This window comes from Botrytis sinoallii (genome assembly GCF_014898435.1).
Source record: "Botrytis sinoallii strain Bc 23 chromosome Unknown BSIN_005, whole genome shotgun sequence".
Lineage (NCBI taxonomy): Eukaryota > Fungi > Ascomycota > Leotiomycetes > Helotiales > Sclerotiniaceae > Botrytis > Botrytis sinoallii.
Window position 1 is genome coordinate 1,423,279 of NW_024066032.1, and position 24,520 is coordinate 1,447,798.

The 24,520-nt window shown below is 41.5% G+C and overlaps 6 protein-coding genes across 6 annotated transcripts; all 6 read right to left on the reverse strand.

The window, feature by feature from the left end:
- Positions 1-604: 604 nt before the first annotated feature.
- EAF02_003566 (uncharacterized protein) lies at positions 605-1,491 on the reverse strand (the record flags this gene model as incomplete). The annotated part of the gene is made up of 2 exons (XM_038899614.1): positions 605-1,099; positions 1,186-1,491. 2 exons carry the CDS (start codon positions 1,489-1,491, stop codon positions 605-607), a joined length of 801 nt encoding a protein of 266 aa, XP_038760541.1.
- A 7,601-nt stretch (positions 1,492-9,092) lies between these two features.
- On the reverse strand, positions 9,093-10,567 carry EAF02_003567 (uncharacterized protein; the record flags this gene model as incomplete). The annotated part of the gene is made up of 3 exons (XM_038899615.1): positions 9,093-9,357; positions 9,420-9,878; positions 9,930-10,567. The coding sequence occupies 3 exons, from the start codon at positions 10,565-10,567 to the stop codon at positions 9,093-9,095; spliced, it is 1,362 nt and encodes a 453-aa protein (XP_038760542.1).
- A 1,069-nt stretch (positions 10,568-11,636) lies between these two features.
- Positions 11,637-16,204, reverse strand: EAF02_003568 (uncharacterized protein; the record flags this gene model as incomplete). Its single annotated transcript, XM_038899616.1, has 8 exons — positions 11,637-11,749; positions 11,811-12,794; positions 12,848-13,485; positions 13,526-13,923; positions 13,988-14,206; positions 14,263-14,322; positions 14,406-15,203; positions 15,254-16,204. The coding sequence occupies 8 exons, from the start codon at positions 16,202-16,204 to the stop codon at positions 11,637-11,639; spliced, it is 4,161 nt and encodes a 1,386-aa protein (XP_038760543.1).
- A 477-nt stretch (positions 16,205-16,681) lies between these two features.
- On the reverse strand, positions 16,682-17,578 carry EAF02_003569 (uncharacterized protein; the record flags this gene model as incomplete). The annotated part of the gene is made up of 1 exon (XM_038899617.1): positions 16,682-17,578. The coding sequence occupies one exon, from the start codon at positions 17,576-17,578 to the stop codon at positions 16,682-16,684; it is 897 nt and encodes a 298-aa protein (XP_038760544.1).
- A 1,049-nt stretch (positions 17,579-18,627) lies between these two features.
- On the reverse strand, positions 18,628-20,039 carry EAF02_003570 (uncharacterized protein; the record flags this gene model as incomplete). The annotated part of the gene is made up of 4 exons (XM_038899618.1): positions 18,628-19,133; positions 19,183-19,637; positions 19,692-19,825; positions 19,905-20,039. 4 exons carry the CDS (start codon positions 20,037-20,039, stop codon positions 18,628-18,630), a joined length of 1,230 nt encoding a protein of 409 aa, XP_038760545.1.
- A 207-nt stretch (positions 20,040-20,246) lies between these two features.
- EAF02_003571 (uncharacterized protein) lies at positions 20,247-23,897 on the reverse strand. Its single transcript, XM_038899619.1, has 5 exons — positions 22,633-23,897; positions 21,948-22,582; positions 21,536-21,898; positions 21,138-21,486; positions 20,247-21,086 (listed from the first exon to the last, which is right to left on the reverse strand). The coding sequence occupies exons 1-5, from the start codon at positions 23,125-23,127 to the stop codon at positions 20,835-20,837; spliced, it is 2,094 nt and encodes a 697-aa protein (XP_038760546.1). The 5' UTR covers positions 23,128-23,897; the 3' UTR covers positions 20,247-20,834.
- Positions 23,898-24,520: the final 623 nt, after the last annotated feature.

The window sequence follows — 24,520 nt, forward strand, 5'->3', positions numbered from 1 at the left end:
TGTGGTTGTTGATTTGAGTTATTCTTCGAAGCCGTATTTGATTACGTGACAAGAAATCGAGGCTCAAGACCGTTCGGAATTATCCATAGATGGAAACCTCTCAACGCGTTTCTTGGTGATTGATAAATCTTGAGCAAAGGTGACTTATTTATGTTGAGAAGTTGACTTGCAAAAGACAACTGGGAAGACAACTGGGAGGCTCGCGAGGCTACTGCCGTAGCATTCACCTCCACCTTTTACGAAAGACTACGTTATGGAGAAATTGTTCTGGGTGAAGCTTTCAAAATAATACGAAATGAAAGCTTGATTTAATTATAAAAGATCTTGATCCTGTCTATGATATGGTGCCATGAATACTTCTTTTCCTTCCCCCTTGACTCCCTATAGAAAAATTCTATCCCACCCATCCGAAAGGAAATTTTGTTACCAAGTACCTTCGAGATACGAAAAAGAGAATCTTGTCGTGTATTGATATGAGCAAGGAAATGGGCAGTCAGGATGATTATGGCGTATCCATAGAAGAGGCGCCGCTTCTTGGATCCATATCATCACCCCCACTCCAATTGTCCGCTCTTCTTGATAAATCCAAATAAATCTCCAACATTTACTCGTTCTTGGCTAGGAATTTTGTGAGAGAGGTCGTATCAACATCAGAAAATGGAATTGGTTCGCCACGAGAATCGTTCGAATACTCGAGCCCCTCAGTTGGCGGTTGCAATGACTGGAATCGAAGCATGCGGGCAGCGCACTGGCGGGGTTCTGATTTGTTTGCTGTCTTCTCAAAAATGTATTGGAACTCCTCAGCTGTGTAGTAAGTTTCGTAAGCCTCATCTTCGTGTCGCCAAATGTCCATAACGTGATTTTGTAGACTTGTCAAGCAGAGCTTGTCCGCTAAAACCCAAAGATGCAATTTTTTGCGAAAATCTCGACCCATAAGTGACCAGACCTTATTATCGTATGTGACCCAGGACATTAACATATCGAAGACTTCAAGATCATCTTCTGGGAGTATCGCCGTGTTTTCTTTCGCCTCTTTGAAATTTCCGTCGAACATCCTATCGAAAAATTTAACTTCGTTGCATAAAATGTCTTTGTAAACCTATGTGGCTTGTTAGTTTTTTCGGTTGAGGTATACCATGAGCGATATAAGATATGCAAAGCAATTCATACTATAAATCGACTTACACGAAACAATATCTTTTCTTCCCCAACATAAATGTCAACCATTTGAGTACCGTGCTCCTCGAGCAATTGCATCGATGCTTTTCCTTTACTCCCAGCCAATGCTGAAGCTGCTGTACTGGACTGACCTAGAACATCCGGAGCTTCATGATAAGCTGAAGTTCTCTGAATTTCTGCACTTCTCGTGAGAAGTTCGCTGATGGTGGGAATCTCCTCAATATCATTTTCGTCCGAAAGATCTGATCGAACCATTTGGAGCTCCCACAAGTGGGCTTCACTCGCCTCTGTCTTCTTTGATTGACTAGTCATATCTTCTGAGTTGATCTTTCCGGAAGCGATGAGAATTCTTTCAGCTTAAAAGAGATAGCAGACAAAACGTCGTTCAAAGACAAGTTAAGAAAAAAGATGAAGGGTTTGGTGAAGTTTTGAGAGACACACGTATGTGTTTTGAAAAGTACAAGTTGCGCTAAAATGTAACATGACAAGTATCTACCTAGTAGAAAATTGAGGCAATTTAGATTGATTATATATTAGATATTCAATTATATTACAACTATCTAATTCACTTTTTCTGTTTTAGCTTAGGTGTCACGGGGTAACACTAAGCCCTTTCTGTCCTGTCCTGTCCTGCTATATATGTGAGAGTAAGTTAGAACTTCCAGTTCTACCTCCTAGTCTTTTGGGCGTTTAGCTCAGCGGTAAAGCTTCTGAATACTCCCAGAGGTGATCCCGTGACATTAGGCTACAATCCCTAAACTAGAAAATTAAAATTGAATACAAAATTATATAAATATAAAGCTTTCTATAATTACAGAATAGATTATTTCCTAAAAGTTAAAAGTTATTTAAAATATAACATTAAAAGTTGAATTAATCGCATATATATTCTTTATTACATTCTTTATATAATTATGTTTAATTTCATCAGATCAAACTTTAACTAATTTGAATTTCTATAATAATAGTAAATTCTTTGTATATAAATTTATAAATTTATTATGATATTCGCTAGCTTATTTATTAATATTAATTCGATGAATAAAAAAGAAAAATAAATAACTCAAATTTAAGCCTTAAATCTAAAAAACTTTAAAGAATTTCTTATATCAACTTAAATACTCTCAACTATCTTTTATCCCAATCATTTATTAACTTTAATCGTACTAACTCATTTCAGAATATGGAAAATTATAATTTCTATTTTAATCGGATCAGAAATAGATTTCAAAACTGAAATAGATATATAGCAATTATAGATCGGAAATAAAAACACTCCATTTCCTATACGATAGGTATGAATGAAAGACGTTGAAGTGAATTGATTATGTAATTTGGACCACAGCATTTTCGTGTAATGGTCACACAGCAATACTTGAATTTCACAACGTATACTACCTGCAAAAGAATGATGCTCACTGAATGAAAACTTGATTAATTAGTGTTTTCTAAAATTCTTCAAGAGTTTGAATCTACATGTTATAATACTATGAAAAATTAGATCTCTGTTCCCACGATAATGCTAACGTCGCCCATACTTCGAGAATCGACACGTTCACTGCGTAGATACATCTGACGCCACTCAAAATAGAGTAACCTGGATAATCGACAGAACTAAGCATTGTATCAATTAGCAGCTCTTTCCTCTGTTGAAACTTCACTTCGAGCATCGAGGAAGTTTGACCAAGATCTAATTTTAAACATTCTAGATAACAAGCAGGTGTATGATAGCCAGCTAGAAAAAAAGAAGAAAACATGTGATTAAATCATGAGAGAAGCATGAATTAAGAAATTTGTCCATTTTGAAAACTGAAGATATCTGCAAAAATGCAATGAAAGCTATTTAACTATGTAACTATTTTCCCCTCAACAAAATTTCGAAGGAAACTTTTTCTTCGAAATACGACCCGTTCGCGATCGATTTAGATCATAGTTATTAAACCAAATTGATTGCAATTGCCCCCCAGTGATTCTGACCAGTAGTTGTTGTGCTACTGTCGTCGGCGCTCCGAACACGAAACATACACGAAAATTCGCGTAAAATTTTCTCACTCCGAACTACCAGAATAAGAACTAGATCCTCAATATGAGCTCTCTTAACAATCCATCAACATTTAGGGATACGGCCATGATGGAGGCTCCTTCTGAAGCCTCCATTATACCAAACACTTATCCTACTGTTGTCCTAGGTACCCCAATATCTTCAAGCCCTCCCCCGCCTTCTGAAAACCCTCAATTCGAAATCTCTAGCCCTATCCTATCAACCAACCAGCCAGCCAGTTCTGGAAGAAGATTTGAAGAATTCAATCTACTTAGTGACCCCTTTATTACTCAAGATACAACCAATACTACCTATATATTCAATCAGAATAAGAAACGGGGCCCTACAATACCCCTTAGCAATCAGAACAAACAACCTAGAATCCAAAACAACCCAAACACACCCAAGGAAGCTATTTTGAAAGCTAGAGACCTTATAGTGCTAGCTTCCTCTCTCTCCCAATCACGCGAAGAACAATCCAAGCTCTTAGATCTCCTAGAGATCTTTAGAGAATATACTGAAAAGGGGAAGCTTACTACAGCTTCGAATATCATCACCTCTCAAATCACCCATTTGGAAACCGCTACACGCAAAATCGAATCACAAGCGAAAGCATTAGCTAAACCTCTTCCGCCCACTACTGCTACTACCACTACATTGAAACCAACATACGCTGATATTTCAAAAAAAGGAGAATGGAATTTAGTCCCCAAAGGGAAAAACATTACATCTACTAATATAGAAAAGAAATCTAACCTCATCCAAAAACGAATTATCTTAATCAAGCCAGATTTTCCAAACCCTACCTCCTTTTCCCCTCTAATTATCCGAAACAAAATAAATGAAGCCTTTCAAAAGATCGGAATCAAAGGGCCAGTCATTGCAGCAGCAACTATATCCTTCAATAATAATATCATTATCACAACAAATGATCCCTTTACATCACAATTCTTATTGGAGAAGAAAGCGATTTGGAGTAATATTATCAAATTCGAAAGAATCCAAAAGGATCAAGAATGGCACAAAGTCATTATTCACAAAATCCCAATTAAAGAATTCTCAGGCACAAAAGGAATGGATCTTATACTCGACGAAATCAAAACCTTCAATCCAGACTTCAAGCCTATAGGAACCCCCTTTTGGCTTACACCCGCCCCCAGAAGAGCCCATCAACGAGAGGGTGCTATCGTTATTGCTTTTGCTACAAAATCAGAAGCAGAATTAGCTATTCGAAAGCGATTATATATTGCTGGAAGTAGTATAAGAGTAGAACAATTCTACGAATCAAAACCAACTACACAATGTCAGAAATGTCAAGGATTTGGGCATCAGGATGCCTATTGTAGAAGGAACCCTTCCTGTGGATTATGTGGAGGCAAGCACATTACATCAGTACACTTGTGTATGGTATGTAATATCAGAGGAAAGTTCTGTCAACACTTAGAAGTAAAATGCTCGAATTGCCAAGGGAATCATGCAGCAAATTCGAAAACATGCGAAACCTATCAGGCTATTCAACAAAAATCGAATACTACTCATTAATGAGTCACACTAATATTCGAATCCTTCAAATAAATCTCAATCGGAGTTCACAAGCTACAGAGAACGTTCTACAGCTTGCAATAGAACTTAACATCGACCTCATTATGATTCAAGAACCTTGGATTATTAAAAACGGAATCGATTACTCAAATTCAAGATCTATTATACACTCCAATTTCACACAAACATTACCAAGACTCAATCCTAATTACCGGCCACGTACACTACTATACACATCAAAAACTCTTCAAGCTACAATCAATCTAGCTTCCGATTCTCCAATAGATTCTGATATACAGATTTTCAATTGTCAAAATGGAAACAAAACCTTTCAAATCATCAATATATACAACGAAGCTGATCAAGCTAAAGAGAAAGGTTTCACAATCGAAAGGTGCTTGTATAATATATCTATCACACAAGAAACCATCCTTTTAGGCGACTTCAATGCCCATCACCCATGGTGGGATCCTTTTTCGAAGAAAAGCGGAAACGCTGATCAATTAGCTGAATGGTTTGAAGATCAGAATCTCATTCTTTTAAACGAGCCCGGAATCAGCACTTTCTATCGAACTAATCTCCTTAATCCAAGTGTTCTTGATCTAACGCTAGCATCAGAGGGAATCTCTCCTCAAATTCACAATTGGCAAACGCTTTCAGATACAGGATCCGATCATGCAGGAATACTATTCGAATTAAAAGGAAAAGAAGATCTAAGTACTTCTAATACTGGATCGATAGCTAGATACAATACTAAGCTAGCGAATTGGGAAAAGTTCGAATCAATACTCAAATCGGAATCCTTATATTCCCCTATTCTGTCGAATTTAGAATTAATCCTTCCAACCAAAGAGGATTCCTTAAACCTTTTGAAAAACAAAGACAATCACTATCTAACTCTAGATCAAGCAGCAAGCGAACTTACTAGGATCATTCAAAAGCAATAGAAAGGTGTATACCTAAAATTGTTTCAATCAAAAGGGCCAAACCATGGTGGACACCTGAATTGAAAGATCTCCGAAAAGAGCTAAGAGAAGCAAAGCAAAGAATTGAATCAGATCTGGAGAATCATAGCTCTAAGGAAGGATATCGAATCGCTAGAAACAAGTACTTTCAAGCTATTAAAACAGCAAAGAAGGATCATTGGAATAAGTTTCTAGAAAAGGAGGACACAAAGACAATTTTCAAAGCAATGGCCTATACTAAAGACTTTCAAGATCAAAGGATACCGGATATTGCAACAGAAAGCTCTTTCGAAGGAAAATGCTCTGCTTTCAGATCAACTCTGTTCCCACCCCCTCCTATTACCCCAAAACCACAATGGGAAGGGTATAAACAATCCAAGCAATGGGAATGGCCTAATCTTACTCAAATCGAATTAAGCAATGCCTGTTCAGTCAAAATCCAAGGAAAAACCCCTGGCCCAGATGGAATCACTCAAGAGATCATTATAAAGGCTTACAAAGCAATCCCACAAACCTTTTTTACTCTCTTTAGTAAACTTATTAATCTAGGATATCACCCGAAATGTTGGAAACAAGCCACAGGAGCTATTCTGAAGAAAGCTTCCAAACCAGATTATTCCCTTCCAAAAGCATATAGAGTAATTGCACTCTTAAATTGCCTGGGTAAAATAAGCGAAAGGATTCTAGCTCAACGATTAGGATATTTAGCGGAAACAACCCATCTCCTTCACAAGAGTCAAATGGGAGGACGCCAAAAGAAATCAGCAATCGATGCTGCACTTTTACTGACTACAGAAATTGAAAGAAACAAGCAAGCCAGTAAAAAGACCTCAATATTATTTATGGATATAAAGGGAGCATTCGATCACGTTTCGAGAAATCGACTATTAGATATTTGTAAGAAGCTAAAACTGCCCACAAATCTGATAGCCTGGATAGCCTCATTTCTTCAACAAAGATAATTGAAACTATCTTTTAATAATCAAATCGAATCTTTCAAGCCAATTTCGACCGGAATACCACAAGGCAGCCCGATTTCTCCAATTCTCTTCCTTATATATATCAGGGAGCTCTTTTTACCCAATTCGATCAAGTTTCTTTCCTATATAGATGATATTGCTTTAATCACACATTCATCTACATGGAAAAAGAATATCAAAACCCTAGAGAGAGTTACAAAACAAATCTATGAACTCAGTTCTAGAAATGCAATCCAATTCGATTTGGCAAAAACAGAGCTAATGCACTTTTCATCATCCAAATTGACGAAAAAATATCCAATCACGCTACCCAATTCGGAAATAATTGTACCCCAATCTCTCATTAGATGGCTGGGAATATGGTTCGACCCGAACCTCAAATTCGATCAACATGTTAATATTCGAATCACACAAGCGAAAGGTGCCTTCCATCGAATGGCTCGATTAGCTAACACCGAAAAGGGCCTTAATCCTAAAGCCCTTAGACAATTATATATAGCATGTGTAACCAGTATAGCTGATTACGGATCAGTGATTTGGTGGAGAGGTCAAACTCATTTCAAGAATATAATGCAATCGCTTCAAAACCTAGCTCTTCGAAAGATATTAGGAGTCTTCAAAACAGCCCCAATCCTTCCAATGGAAGTAGAAGCAGGCCTAAAGCCCCCAAAAATTCGATTAGATTCAAATGTTAGGCAATACGCGTTTCGTCTAGCTAAACTCTCGCCAAACCATCCAATCAATATCGAAAAAGAAATATCAGCTCAATATCAAACCGATTTGGAAGTAATCCCTACTCCTCAAGAAAACGATATAAATCAATCCAACTTGATAGAATTAGAGGATCAATAAATCAGGATCTCAATCCTATTTCACTTGAAAAGATTATTCACTTCAACTTCCCCCCATGGAAAAAGGAAATTCCCTTCAGAGTTAATATTAGCAATTCATCAAAAGAAGATACTGCTATTCTTCACAATATCGTTTTCAATCACAGAGATAAGGATACTACCTACATTTATACTGATGCCTCTTCTACTGAAAAAGGAATAGGTATAGGTGTAGGTATAATCGCAATACAACCAAACAATCGAATTTCATATCAACAACAATTGAATATTGGTAGCAATCAACTAGTGTATAATGGAGAGCTTTACGGGGTTACTAGAGCTATTGAATATGCTAGCAACAATTGCCTGTATTGGCAACAAATTCAAGATATATTCGGACAACCAAGCTGGTCTATATCGCTTAAAAACACCATCAGACCACCCTGGACAGGCCTATCAGATTCGAGCAATCAAAGCAGCGGAAATCATCAAGCAAAAGGAGCTGAAGTATCTCTAAATTGGGTTCCAGGACATACTTTAGTAGAAGGAAATGAGCTAGCAGATAAACTAGCAAAGGAAGCAACCACAATATGTTCTATCTCAACGAAACAAGTTTTGGACTTCTAGGTATGATGATCAAAGAATACGATTCAGATCAATGGCTTTCTACTCTCAATCAATACAAACTCAGATCAAATCAATCCCCTTTGACCTATTCAAAGCTATTTCCATGGAAGATAGGATCGAAAATCAAGCTACCAAGCGAAACCAAGCGAAACACTGCTAGCGCATATTTTCAACTCAAATTAGGTCATGGATATATCAAATCTTATTTACATCGATTCAAACTCTCTGATAACAAATGTATATGTGGTAATATTGAGGCTCCACAACACCTCCTTATTAGTTGTCCCATATACAAAGCAGAGAGAAAAGAAATATTCAAGAATATACCACTATCTAAGATCACTATACAGTTCCTACTCCATACAAAAGTAGGTATTGAATTAGCCATTAAATTCATCAATATCACCAAATCGCTACAAGAGCATGGCACCTGGCCAGGGCTCTCATACAAGACGAGATAGAGGAAGGAATAGTAGTAGAAGAGGAGAGAGGAGAAGAGAATGAAGAAAAAGTAATTAGAGAAATAAGAGAGGGCTTTGATTTCCTTACAATTTCTTAATTTTCACAATTTTCTTATTATATACAATGTGTATAATGAGCGGGCACTGTTCCCCAGCATTTGTTTTTACTTCCCTAAATCGTATATATCCATTTTTGTAGAATAAAAAGTTATCCGCTAGAGCCTCTAGAGGCCTAGCCGTCCTATATAGTCTTAGACTGAAGATGGACGTAAATGAAATCAATCAATCAATCAATCAATCTATTTTCCCCTCAAAGGTATCCCAAACTCACTTTATGCTACACTTAAAGCGCCCAAGCCATGGATAGTGATCTCAGATCACTCCATACCATAAACTCTCTCGAAATATCCGCGAACTGTACAATTGACCCAGAAATATCCTATCGGGGAACAAGCAACGCCGCAAGCTCAATTATCCTCTACAGCCGCATTGCGACGTTTGATTGAAATAGGACAGTCATGATGAGAAAAATGCTGATGCAATTCGCATAGGTTCCATTTTCGTGGATCAAGAGGATGCTCATAAGTTCCGCGATCTGTGATTTGGCTTCTGCAGTATTCGATATAGTCGATACCGGCATTTTCAGAGCGGGACAGGAGGCTCCAAAGCTCGTGACTAGGAATCTTAGGTCTACCAGTGTCTTTGTTGGATTCATCGGAGGTCAAGAGCCAGCTGAAGTTTGTGTTAGTTTGTGTTCAAGAAGAGAGGGAAGGGAGAGAGCATGGTAAACATACTCAAAAACAGCAATATAGAGCTTTCTCAAAGGATTACCGGGATCAGTTTGTGAATAAACGGTACTAAACTCCCGAACATCTGGTAAAATGGCTGCTTTATCATCCCCACCCCAAAACTCTCTCATAGCCAAATCCATAAGCTCATCGCACAATCGAGGGATATGGAAATCGGTTGCCATGATGTACGCGTCGACAAAACGGTAGTTAGAAAGACCTTCGGCTCGTCCTGGCTTATGCAACTCTAGTGGCATAACTGTACCCTTAGTAAGCCATTGAATGATGACTCTGGAAGATGAAGCCATGTATCCGCGCACATAGACCGAGTTGGAGTAAGGCTTGCGAAACTTGTTAAAGTGGGGTATGATTTCGAGTAAAGCTTCGAAAACGGTTTCTGTGAAGTAAAATGTCGCGTAATCTTCTAGTTGACCACCGAGACCACAACTAACCATGCAAATCTTTCTGGAAAATTGTTAGATATGATGAAAAAAGCTGCTGGAAAAAACTACTCACTCAGGTTCCTCAAACTTCTCGCGACTACGCTTGTTGCTTTTCTGGGATGGATCCTGGGATGAACTTGTAGATTGCTTCGGTGCCATCGTTGATTGTGTAGCTGGCTTTTTATCTTCATCCTGAGATTCGGAGTTGTAACTTGCCTTGTGAGTAAGAGGAAGACGGATAGATTTTGTGGCTAAAGTAGTTGACTTCTTATTGTGTCCCTTTGGGGACTTGTTTGTAGAATCTGCAATAAAAGATGATGATCTTGGGAGTGCCTGTCTTTCTAATACTGAAGGTGGGGCCTTTTTGTAAAGTCTTGTCTTCTTTTTAAGTGAAAAAGAAGAAAAGGGACGGGTGGCAGGACGTATAGCTGTGTGATTCAATTGTTCACTTGGGATTAGGTCGGGATCCTGCTTTGGATAAATCGAGCGATACTTTCTAGCTGTATCCGCAGTTGCTGATGTTGTGGCCGTAGTATTTATTGAAGACGGGGCAAGTGTTCCGGTGGTAGTCGTGGCTTGCTTAAGAAAAGGTCTGAGAGATCTTTGAGCTGAATTTGATGGTTCTTTAATATCGGATTGTTTTGGAACTCGAGTTCTTAATGAAGATCTGCGGTCCATTTCAGTGGAGGCAGTATTCTGGGGAGAAGACATGGCTGGTGGTAAGTTGATATCAATCCAAAAGCCGCATTTGATTTGGAGAAAAAGTGAGGGTGTGGCTTATCAATGTAATTTATCAAGTTTATCAGAATCGGGCCGTGTTAAGAAAAGGTATGTAAATTGAGATTGAGAAATTTGACGAGCCTTGCTAATTTTCCTTGAAATTTAAGCGAGGATCTATGGTCTCATTTCGTCAATCATGTGAGCGACAATTCACTTTGTTTTCTTCACGCTAGCAGAAATAAATCTTTCCAATAACACTTGATTAAAGTATTGTTTCAATTGATATACCTATACCTACCTAGGTAGGCATACAAAGGAGAACTTCGCAATAGGTGCAGTCGTATGATACTACATATTCATTCTATTCACCAGTCTAGACAGTTAGCATTGTGTACTAATTTAGCACCCTCGCTCATCTAATACAGCTACCTAGGTATAATATATGACTTGAGATCATTCACTATACTTCTTATGAACCCTATCAACATTTAAAATTCTGTTTTGAAAATATTCTCGTTTAATGACCATCCCTGTGAGGTTTCTTGAAAGAATTGATCAAATTCGATCTCTGATAGAAGAGAGTTGAGAAGTTTCATCTACACGCTAGTAATAAAAACATTCAATCGAGAGGAAAAATAAGCTATTAAAAGAGGACTGATATTGGAATACCTACTATTGGAAAACGAACAACAAACACATCACAGAATTTAACACTTTGATTTTTATGGTGAATCATGGATTATTGTAAGACGAAGAAAGTCAATCTTGTTGCTTAAAGACAAAAAGAAGCGGAAGCCCAATAACCGGGCTTATAAATATAGTGAATCAGATTAAATTTCTTCTTGCAATACTCTGTGATTCATCATGACTTGAAGATACAATGTCACGTCAATTTCAATTGCAAACAAATTGTTGATTATCAAAAAAAGAATACAATTTTATCTATAAATGTTACCGAACTATGTACTTGAAAAAACCGAGACCAAAATTCAGAGCAATAACAGGATATACCTCATTCATAACAATTCACAAAGCATTGAAATCATCACCACTACCCCCTCTACTCCCCAAACACCGGACTCTCAAAAACCCCCTCAAACGCCTCCGCCAACCAAACCTTCCTATCCACTGGCATCCTCAGCGCTCCCTTGCCAGGCCAGCCCTCTATCCACCCTGCCGATCCATCCGCTTCTCTAACACACCTCTTTCCAATCCCCCTCCTTCACATTCTCACCCTTCTCCACCATAACCACCACCACACTTTCCCAATCCCTAAATCCCTCGTCCAACAACGTCCTACTCCCATTCTTCAACCATCTCCTCTCAATCCTCAGCTTCACTATTTTCCTCTCTCCCACCTTCGCCCTTTGTACGATCGCTGAAAGATGTCGTTTCAACTGCGACACATTCCACAGTATCGGAATATCATGACACACCAAATAATGCGGTGGCGCCGCACCCGGAAAATGTTGTTTCGCAGAAGTGAAAATCGTGAGATTGAGACTAATCTTTCTGCGCTCAGCAGACTCGGAAGCATAAGCGTGCATCCAAGCTATATCTACAGGGGCCAATTCGTAGTCAGCCGGGACAGGAGTACGAATAGATGGCGACGGACCATCGGGAGCTACGGTTCCCGCTCTCCCTTGCAAGTGTGTAGGACCTCTGAAGCTCAACCAGGAGATGTCGGGAAAATTGAATCTGCCGGCGATGCTTTGGAAAAGTCCACCTCCTTGAGCCCTTTTTGCAAGTGCAGCAGCTTCTTCTTGATCCTTTTTATCCTGCTCTTTCTTCTCACGTTCCTTTTTCTCCTTTCTGAGTTCAGGATTTTGAGCTTCTGACTCGAGGTTTTCTACTGTCACTGATGTTTCAACCTCTCCTCTTTCTTTCCGTTTCTTCTCGATGTGATCGCGTGCCAATCGTTCTTCCCTTTCTACTTGATCTTTCTCCTTTTGCTTCTTAGCTTTTTCACGTTGAAGGTTATCCCACTGATTCGCTTTTTCAGCTATCAGTCGATCTTCTTTATCTTTCTTCTCCTGCTCCTGACGTTTCTTCTCGTTTTCTTTCTGCAGAATTTCGTTTTGTTTAAGCTCCTTCTGCAAACGATCAATTTGTTCATCTACCAATCGATCTAGCTTATCCTTCGCCTCTCGCTCTAGGCGTTCATTTTCTCCGCGTTCTTTCTGCTTCTTCATCTTTCCGCCAATTTTCTCCTCTCCTCCTTAAACCTAAGTCGATCATTTTCCTTCTTATCTTTATCCTCTTTAGCCTTACGTTCATCCGCAAGTTTTTTCTCTTTAAGTGCCTCCTGAGCCTGTTCTTTTTCCACCCGTTCACGCTCTTTCCGTTCGATTTCATCGTTCTTATCTTGTGCGATTTTGTCCCTTTTCCTTTTCTCATCTTCCTCCTGTTGAGCTTTCTTCTGCATTTCTGCACGTTTCTTCTCAGCTTCTGCCTTTTGCTCCGCAGGTGGCTTTTCCCCAGGCTTGTCCTCGCCCTTACCCGCCGGCGTGGAAGGAGTGACCCCTCCAGCCGCAGGGTTGACCCGTTTAGCTTCAGCCAGGAGATCATCTAATGAAGCAGTGACCGCTCCAGCTTTTGTCAGGAGACCATCTTTTATCTTGTTCAAAATATCTCCAACATCAATCGGTGCACCTGGCTTTTTCTTATCTTCCTTATCTTTCAAATCTTTAGCAATCTTATCCCTAGCGATTTGAGCGGCCTTTTCTTTCTCTTCTCTCTCTCTATTAATCTGATCTCTGAGGGCCATCTCTCTTGCCTCTCTCTCCTTTCTCTCCTTCTCGGCTTTGTCTGCTTTGGCTAATTCATCTCTTTTCCTCTCCTCCTCCTTTTTCTTTTCATCAGCTTCGCCCTTACCTCTTGCCGTTTCCTCGTCCTTCAATTCTTGTTTCCTGAGTTTTTCAGCTTCTTCCCAGGCAGCCGCCTCTCCACGATCCTTCTTCTCTTTGCCCTTTCCTCTGCTGGTGCTCCTTCTCCTCAAGAGCCTTTAGCTCCTCTTTGGACATCATAAGTCTAGCAACCAGTTTTTCTAATCTTTTCTTCGCAGCTCGAATCCGCTTTTGACTTTTCTCCTCTTCGGCTGGGTTAATCGGGCCAGGATTCATCACACTCTTTTCTTTTACCCGCATCAACTCCGAATCAATCAGTTCGCCTTCACCTGTCCTGACTACCTCCTCGTTGTTTCTTACCATCGTCAGATATTCCAAGAAATCTGCAACCTCACGATCCGTTTCAAAGGTAAGACTTGATCTCTGTTCTTGAATCGACGAAAGTGATTTTCCAGGTCTAAAGGGTGAACCAGGACGCGGCTCAGGAAGTGATATGTTTCTCTGCTTCTTCAGTTGAACTGGTGCGAGGATCTGTTTCCGCGGAATCTTTCGGAGCCAAAGATACGTTAACGGTGACAGCCGTCTCAGCTTCTCCACCATCTCCAGCTCCTTTAGGCGCTGTGCGAACACTGAGTAGACCTTTTCTTCCCGAATCCTTTTCACCTTGTGTAGATGGTTCGGGTATAACGACTCCCTTGCCTTTAAGAGCGACTACGAGTCCAGAAATATCCATCCGTTTTCTTTGCCCAACCACCGGTGGTGCGTTTTGCGCATCATGTACTCCCTCAATATCCTCAATAGTCTTATCCACTTCGGTATCTCAATCTTCTTCTTTGCTACCGTCGCCGCGAGGGCATCCGCAAATTGACGCTTCTTTACCTCTTCTTCCTCCTTATTTCGCTTATCAAGTTTGCGAAATTTCAATAATTTTCTTCAGCTTCAGCTTCCGATTTCAGCCAAGCATCCTGCCGATCAGCTTTCACCTCATCCGCTTGTTCTTTCCAAAGGTCGGTCAATTCCTTGTTTCTCTGGAGTAAAATGGGCCGACGAATATCTTGAAAAGCTTCCCAATAGATGTCTCTATCTTCCGAATCGGAGAATTCACCAATCTGATCGAAAAGATCTTCTAGTTCTTCAGGTGCATCTTCTTTTTCCCATTTATCTCTCAGAAGCTGTTCAGCAAAAGACTCTCGAAGTACCATAGGTGGCGGTTGTTGTGCAGGTGCCGCGAAATGATGTCCAGCCGGCATCTCTAGCACCGCTCGCTCGGCAGGCGTCATATCCTTCGCTTTTTGCCAAACGGAATCAGGACGCATGTGAACTTGGAGTTTTACTAGTTCGACCTTTTCTTCAAGTTCAATTTTGGCTTCCAATACTTCAAGTAGTTCTTGTAATCTGAGTTTCACAAGGACATTGGTTTCCAACTCCACATTATTTCTTAACGTGTTGAGACTTTGCCGTCTTTCTTCTAATCTAATAGATTCTTTGATACCAAGCGTGCACCTGATGATGACGTTTTGCAATTGGAGTATTTTGCTCTGATCGGTTTCAATTTTGAGCCGACGACTCGCTACACTTCTCTGTTCAAAAAGCCACGCCAGATGTTTTTCGCGTGCATCATACAGATCATTTTGTGCCCACGCTTCGAGCTCTTGAGCTGCAGTTTTGCTTTCCGAGCTTCTATCACGGTCTATCCACTCCTTAAACTTTTCTTCGACGGTAGGTGATTCTGCAGGTTCGGCAGCCCATCTACGATATTTTTCACTTTGGCCTGGAGAATTCTATTTGGATTAGTACGTGCAATTGCGAAGGATATATCACATCTACTTACATTCGAATCATGCGGTAGAGGCTTTTGAACAGGGTGTCTTGGAGGAGATGCACCGTATAAACTGCCCTCATCATCTGCTACAGGTTCCTCAGCCGCTGGTCGGTCTGCTTTGTCTTCTTCCCCAGTAGGTTCTTTTCCCTTATGCGAATCTACCTCCCCTGTCTCCAAGTCTTCACCACCTCCAGTTTTCTTTGGACTTTCAAAATTTTCCGTCTTCTTACTACCCGTTGAACTTCTTTCAGCAATAGGGGAGAGATCAGGGGAGAGAAAGAGAGGTCTTCGCGGTCTTCGTGGTGGTTTACCTCGCCCGCCCCATCTATCACCTTGCAAAGGATCTTTCAAAGGACTTTGCAAAGGGTTAACTTCCTCTGCCCTACTCAAAGGTGCCGTTGCTTGTGTAGTATCAAGGGGTTTCATCGCCGGTACAGGAGCCATGGAGCCCCGAGCTCTTTCTGCCCGACGCTCCGCTCTCGTTTCTCGAACTCCAGCCTGAACCCGAGTCGATACCACAGCTTGTATTCTAGCCATATCATAAGTACCATCTGGATTTTTAAACTGCGAAATATCCAATGGTGGTGGTTTCCCTTTTGTAGGAGCAGGGATCTTAAAATTCGGATCCTTCTCAGTCTCCGCAGGTTTGGGACTCGGCTGTCCTGTACCCTGAGCCGGTCTCCCAATGCCAGATAAACCAATCTCACCATCTCCCGTTCCCGGTGATCCAGGACCACTTCCTCCACGAAGGCCACCAGCAAAAACAGCTTGCGGACGAATTGCAGGTCGTTCATCAGGACCTTGAATTGTTCCTGAAAGATCAGCCGAGTCGCGACTGCTGAAACTACGTCCAACCTCTGTTTTGCCACTTAGACTTTGCGCCCGCCCTTCTGACAAAGTCATCAAGCCAGGTCTCGAGTACGGGAAGTCTCGTCTGCGGCGTCCAGTTATGTCGGCCATGCTGTATGCAATTGTCATTGTACTTGAGAATGTTACGTGTGCGATACTAACTTTTCGGTAAGGTGCTTGATCACAGCAATGATAACCTGCAGTGCAGACATGGATCAAATAGCTGGCTTTATTCATAGCGACCCCTTTGTTGCGTTCTAACTTGATCCGGCCACTAAAATCGTAGTCGTGATTAATTGTTTTGTTTCCCAAATCTCAAATCTTACATACAAAGAAATGTGTTATGAACCGGAATTGGTCACACTCCTTTGATCGTTCTCTTCGAATAGCCATAGCAGCCAGAAGCCAACAATGAAGCTCTATTCAACGCCATAGATATAATCAATGCGATTGTAAAACTGTCTTCGAGAAAGCTATGACACATCACTAGCCACGTCCATAGAAAATATATGCGAGCAAGTAAGATCATAATGAGGACTCTGACCGCACCAGGCAGGCAATCTATACATTTGGACAATAACCGACCGCTCAAATTGTCGCAGGCTCCACTTTCCCAATGTTATAAACAAGACGCACTCGATTTACAGCTTTTCTTGCCTCCCGCCCTTGCTCGAAAGCCTGCGTCGTCGTTTCTTGACCCAAAAACCTATGATACATCCACCATCGCTGATCAAGAACATCGAGTTGATGAAGGAAGAGTGCACCGGCACCTTGAAAACCGTTTCCCGTCTGGAAGTCATTCTTCGCTGTATTAAAATGTATGCCATGAAGCCATGTTTTATTATCACGTAAAATTAATGGAGCCGAACCAAATTCAACGATTTCTCCTCTGGAATTAGAATTTTCCGTCCCCTTATTATAAAAGATAAAAAAATCGTCAATCTGATGACTCCAGGGAAGTATATGCGCCACTTCCATTGATTTTTGTCCACGCAAATTATTGCTACCCTCTGTGCCTAAGCTTTCAATGTCTGCTATATTCCAGCCCAAATATTTCAGTCCATTTTTCAGACATACTTTGCGTACTTCGAACGCACTAATAGTTGTTCCTTCGCTATAAAAGCCTCCCTCATGAATCATGAAATCAATCAATGAGCCGAAACACAATCGATCTATCTCCCAATTGATATAGAGCTGAGAATCCCTCAACGGTCCGCCAAATACTTCGCGTGAAAAGTCTACATGGCTATAATATTTGAGGGCTTCCACCCTGAACTCTCTGTTGACATGTAGGATCGGTGGAGGTTTAGTGTAAGTAACCAGTTGACCTCCAGTTGGCGGACATCTTCCCACGTTCCCACCCATTCGGAGTGAACGAAATGATGCATCGATATTTCTTTGCTGGAAACAAGCCAACTTACAAATACAAAGACGAATTTCGATGGGTAGATCTGGAAAAAATGTAAACGTGCTCGAGGTCGCCATCGTTGTTTCTATCGTTATAGTGTGAATACAACGAACGGTATTTGGACTAGAATGATGCCGAATTCTTCAGAATGGTAATGGATTAAAGAGTCAGATGATAAAACCTGCTTCAAGGATGAGAATCTTAATACTTTGAAAAGGTATTAAGGAAGCTGTCGAGGAAGGGATGAATAGAAGTGATGAGGATTGTGTGAAGTAAGTTATAATAACAACCAACAAAAAAATGATAACCGGTTTTTTTCTTTTAAGAAATAAGAGTTACTACGAGGAGTCTCTCAAAATTATTATTCTTATAGACTTGACCAGTGATACTCCCTAGTAGCCGAGAAACTATAAATTCCAGAGAATGATCATCCTCTCCAACTAGCTTGAAGCAAGCGAAAAAAACACCGTTTACATAAGCTGAGCTTAGTATCTGATTGGACATTCATCTTGTACCAATTGAACCATTACCTTTAGACTACCTCTAGACTTGTGTCTAGCTGCCAACAATTCAGGCTTTGACGTTGCTACCTACTTATTACTCATTTTCGAAAGGACACCTCTCATTTCCAAAACGGGGCAGGTTCCATGAATAGTCGATCACCCATAATGCTCTGAAATCATATTGCCAGGCATCAATTTTCCACAGATTATCCGACTATGTCAACGAAGGACCGTTCAAAAGAAAGCTCCTCCCACTTGGGGGTTGAAGCTGTGTGGTCAATAAATGTGCTTAGAGTGGGAGGGAGGGTGTAGTAACCCTAAAATAGCCTTGACAACATAAGATGCCTCAGGATCACAGCACGTATCAGTCAGTAGTAGGATAGGGTATGCGCTCAATTCATCTCAACTACAGTAAACGAAACGAAACGAAACGAAGACAGGGTAGTGGAGGTAGGTGTATCATATGTGAGTTGGCGAACGAAAAGAATTGCAAGCATTGACCACCCATCTATCATTCAGTCATTCCACGTCCTGCCAACAATCGATCGTTCTGTCGGCCATTCATACTATACATTTCATTCTTCCGATCCTTCCAACCATCTAACAACTCCAGTCCCAACAACCTAATAATAGTAGTTCTCATCGTTCGTCCTTCCTCTCATGTATTGAGGCTCGCTTCCCCTTACGTAGATATCCTCGTACAAAATTTGTGGGGTCGCATCTGGGAAAGGCATCTCTTCGGCCTCCTTGACCTCCGCATCGACCTTGGCTCTTGCCTCCTTGTCAATGGACTTCAACTCATCCTCGGTTGTAACGTTCCATTCGATCAACTTTTGTTTCAGACCAGCGATTGGATCTTGGGTGCTACGCATACGTTGGATTTCCTCACGAGTACGGTATGTGGTTCCTGGATCGGACATGGAGTGTCCTCCATAACGGTATGTAACATATTCGAGGACTAATGGACCGTTACCAGCGTTGGCGTATTCCTTGGCGTGCTTGACAGCAGCCTTAACAGCAAGAGCATCCATTCCGTTGACCTTAAGACCTGGAATGTATTGACCACGCTTGTAGTAATCGGTAAGAGCAGAAGATCTGTTGGCTGCGGTACCCATACCATATTTGTTGTCTGAAACAATCAGTATACACTCAGCCTCATAGTCAGGTTAAATACTTACTCTCACAACCGAAGAGAACTGGCAATTTCCATAATTTAGCCATGTTGAAAGCCTCGAAGACTTGTCCTTGGTTACTGGCACCATCACCGTACAAAGCAACAGAGACATTCTTGTTGCCATTGTATTGATGAGCAAAAGCCAAACCAGCACCAACTGGAACTTGGGCACCGACAATACCGTTTCCACCATAGAAACCCTTGGTGAACATGTGCATGGAACCACCCTTTCCGTAGGCGATACCCTCACGACGACCCAACAATTCACCGATGATAGATTTTACGGAAGCACCGCGCATAAGAGCAAAACCGTGGCATCTGTATGCAGTAATAATGTCGTCCTCCTTGGTAAGAGAGTGCTCGATACCGACGGCGACGGCTTCTTGACCAGTTGACAAATGGCAGAAACCACGAATTTTCTTCTCCTTGTAGAGTCTATCGGCTGCCATTTCCATACGACTAAATTTTCCCATCAGCGGAATCTTCGGTCGTGATACCAAATCATGATCTTACCGCATAGAAACCATATCGATATACATCTGCTTCAGCTCTTTCTTGGTGGTCTCCATGGTGTAGGATGGAGGATCGAGCTCGTAGGTCTCGAAAGACTCGTCCGATAATTGTAATGTGAATGGCTTATCATCTTCCTATCGTCCCAGAGAATCATTAATATACACATTCCATGTATGCAATAATCAATTGGGATATCTCAACAGGAAATCTTACTTGGGGAACAGCATCTTTATCGGCGTGCGCGGAGGCGGCGTCTGTGGTAACCGTTCTCTTCACGAGAGCAGCTCTGGAAATGGCATTTCTGCGCAGAGGTGCGGCAGATCGTGCCTTCAATGCTCTCGAGAACATGGTTGTGGTGGTAGAGAATGTGTTGTAGGGAGTGAGGGAGGCGGAAGATAACTCGTGGAAATTTCTCAGCAGCTGCCAAACAAAAGATGTTGACGGTTGGGATGCTTCGATTAGAGTAGTCCCATTTTGGTTTAGTTCGGACAGATTGTTCCTCAAGCTTCCGACCCAAAATCACGTGTAACGGAAACGTTAGAGCCCGACAATTTACCATTCGGCCTTACTTGCGGACCCTCTTGTCTAACTCGGGTTTCCACGTTCAGTCTTTATTTCATCGATCACTCAAGAAGAAAAGCCATAGCATAGATTTGATTCTTTCGCATTTTACTATGCTACCCTACCAACTCAAAGGACAAGCTTAAGCAAGTAACTCCCTGACCCTGGGGAATCCCTAATGCAGATTCTCTCGATGCTACGCCGTTAAATTCTTCCCTTTGAACTGTCCCCCTTTCCTTTGCCCTATTGGTATTTGAGCTATTAAAAATCATCTGTACTATTCTGCCAACCAGTCAAATGAAAAACGCCCTGCCCCAGATGCTTCTTTGCTTCTTTATAAACAAGTCTTCTGTGCTTCGATCAATCAAAGGTCAATCAATATGGACATAAAATAGGTAGGTGATGTATGAGGATTGCGGAAGGATGACGGTAAAATATGTGAGACCGTATTCTCTCACAGTATTGTAATCATCTCTCAATGGAGAAGTGGTGGTAGTGACTATAGATTCCATGACCCAGTACGTGAAAGAAGCAATCAGAATTAGTGAGTGCTTATTATATAGATTAGTTAAATGGCCTGGATCAGTCATCTTCGTGAAAGAAAGTAGGCCCGGTAGCTTGCGGAGGAGCTGTCGATGGTCCAGCATCGACCATTTCAATATCATCCCTCTGATAAGATGCTTCATGTGTCATGATCCCTTGCATAGCTTGGTCTTGACTACCGCTCCGATATTCGATGGCACTTAGTGGTCTAGCGGGCCCAGTGATGGGAGGAGTTTGTTGGCCATAGGGATTCTCATACAGAACATCTTCTGGCGGAGAAAATGACCACACCTTAGATTATGTTAATATAATTCAGGGAAAGGGGAGGACTATGGTACTTACTTCCATTATAGTGCGATTTGATCTGCTTGCCATAACCACGCACTTTTCTTCTTCAAAGGCCACTCTCCAAACAGCCTCAGCAGGAGCAGTGAGTTCACGAACAAGTTGACCAGTCTTAAGATCCCAAACTTTGACTCGACCATCACTACCTCCACTAACCACTCGTGTATCATCAAATTGTAAACTTGTGACACTATTGTCATGAGCAGCTAATCGATGAATTGGGGCCATCTTTTCAAGAGACCAAACGCGAACAGACCCATCAGAACCACCAGTGACCAAAGTGTTTCCTCGCATTTGCAATTGCCCAACTAGCGAGGTGTGTCCTTGAAGAATAGCTTGACAGGATCTAATTATTTGTTAGTGTGATTTTTCACATCTCAATCGAAAACACATACCCATTTTCTGGATCCCATATCCGAACACTGGTGTCAAGACTTCCAGTAGCTATTCTCTTTCCATCAAAAGCAATAGCATAGATTTGAGAGAAATGTCCCGAGAGTGTTCGTAAACATCTTCCCTCCGAGATGCTCCACACTCTAGCTGTAGTATCATAACTTCCAGATACAACAATATCTCCTTTAATTTCTAGGCATCTAACACTTGCCTGGTGACCCACAAGGACATTTTTGCAAACTCCAGTCTTAATATCCCAGATTCTTAGAGTGGTATCTCGAGAGCCTGAAATTGCCGTGTTTGCATCAGACATCTTCAGGCACCGGACTGTGGAAGTATGTCCACGCAGAGTATGTAAACTCTCACTGTTATTCGTTAGTACCTGGTCTCGAAAATGTGATTGGCAACACATACCCAGCAGCCATGTCCCACACTCGTACATCACGATCGCAACCTCCACTAACAAGTGTATCCTCCCATGGTACCATTGCCCAAACACCCATTACATGCCCAGTCAAGGTCTTTTGTGCATTTCCATCCGTATTGAAAACATGAATCTTAGCGTTGTCCAATGCTACCACAATGTACTTTGGTGTCAGATGTAGACTTGTAACAACACCCTGATCTTGTGTAATATGCCTTGCGATGTTTTGTCCTCCAGTCCTCCAGGCGGTTTCGACCAAATATCTTTGTTTAAAGTGTGATTTATACGACCTGATCTTTGGTCTTCTCAATGCGCCAGAGGCAGTAGCACTATCAAAGCTCCTGGAACTTCCAGGGACTTGTGATAATCCTGCGCTGATTCCGGGAAAAGAATGTGCAAGGGCCGAAGTCTCTCCTGCTTGTAATGCCTTATGAACGGGGTGTGGAGGAGGTCGAAGTGACGGTATTAGAGGTGTAACGGGATGATGTTCTGACATTCTTCGACCATAATCGTGCTTCGCACATAATTTCATCCAAGTGACATCGTCTGCAAGAAGATCTCTCCAACGTTTCGAAACCTGGGACGAGCGCGCAAGTACTTTCGGGTCGTCGATACAAGACAGAATCTATACAAATCAATTAGCTTGGGCTTCACCTCTTGAAAATGGAAACATACACGAAGGCATAGTTCATCTGGTAAAGTGGTAAATGGATCTTTCTTCAATAACGGGCTAACATATTGATGTACAAAGCTTAGTTGTTGGCTTGTGCACAAATTCAAAAGATCTCCTAATATTCTCGTTCTTTCGGGTGCTGAACTTTGCGCGAAGTATATTCTGATTTGTGATAAAAATATATCCTCCTTTTCTCCCGCCTCACTCCAATCTGGCTGCGGGTGATCAGGACCTGGACTGGCTGCCGGTGTAGGGGGAGGAGGAGGGTCATGACTCGAGTGTGTGGGAGACTGTATATCGGCGGAAGAAGTCGTCATATTTGGCGTCGGAGGACCTCTTGGTCTACTTAGGATCTTTTCTAACCTTTGCGGCATTGGAATGCGCTCGCCATTTGTGTCGACCGTTAACGCTCGGGTGGGAGACATTTCGCCGTCTCTTTCAATGGGTGCAATGGAAGCCCTTCTGTCTGTTAAGCTCAAAGGTCTGAAATTGTCCATAGCCGCTTTCTCTTACCCTCTTTCTTCAACCAGTTGTTCCGTCTAGGTTGAACGGTTGAGAAAAGGTTACGATCGTAGATGCGGAGGTCGTGAAGGTCTTTCCCGACTAGATTGAGGCTTGGGACCAAGGGAAGAATTTGGATTGACAATCAACGGATGAAATCTCGACCATGGAAATGAAAAACGATTGCGCCAATTGGTAGAAAGTCGAATATATTAAATTTAAACCAAGGAATCGTCTTTTAACGTGTGTTGAAGGCGGTGTTGAGAGAAGGTCGTGCAACGTAGTGTCCAAGGGAACACATTCGAATGCGTTGTCGTTAGGGTTGAAACTCGATGATTAATGGCACAATTTGAATCAAGTATGTTTTAATATCTATACCGATCACGAATATAAATGGCAAGAATCAATCGTAATGATATGGTCTATACTTGTTGAATTGTTTGACGATAAGATGATATTCAAAAAGGGAGTAATATAAATGCTTTCGTACTTTTAATGTACTTTGTACTGGCTGGGCTGAGCTTGATCTTGAGATGAGAGAGAGTCTTCTGTGTGGTAAGCCAGTGGAAGTGGAACGTCGTGGGTCGTGGGTCGTGGGTCGTAGGTGGATTTTGCTAATTGGAGTTAATGAACTTTTGGGTGGTCTCAGTCATTATTGCGGTCATGCCTAGGAGGCAGGGATAATTCGTTAATGAAGTAAGGATGTTGAAGAACTTAAAAGTGGAAAAAATGGATGATCATGTACATGTTATCAAAGTATGATATGGCCATTCAGAGTTTGGTCGTTGACTTGGATGGAGATGTCTTTGGGATCATGTTCTCGATACGAAGATATCCAAATCAAGGTATGGCAGGTCACTGCAAACAGACAATCACACATGGGAGAATTACCTACCTCGCACAGCACTAGATGAATGAACCTCCACGTTTCTTGTTACTCCTTTATAAATCGAGGGGTGGATCTATCTGTACTGTCTGCACTACCTAGGTAGAATAGATTATCTATTGAAGTATCAACATCACTCGCTCCCAAGTTAATAAATGATTTCAGGTCTTCGTCGTCATGACTTATCGATAGTGTAGAATTTGAAAGACTGTCAGCTAGAACTGAGATCTTTCAATCTCTATTTGAACACCAGAGTAATAATAGTTCAATGAGAGCATCAGTGAAAGAACTCTATGATATCAGGGGGGCTTAAGTTCTGGTACCGATTCTTTGATTGACCTGCTTGAGTTGGTGGTGGTGGCGGTGGAACTGTCATATAGCTACAAATATCCCATTATAAATCAATATTCTACATCTAATTTTTCTAAACGCCTAATAGCAATTAAGCGTCTAGAGAGTGTGGCCATCAATACCCAAGTCTCTTATATGTTATCCCTCCGTCA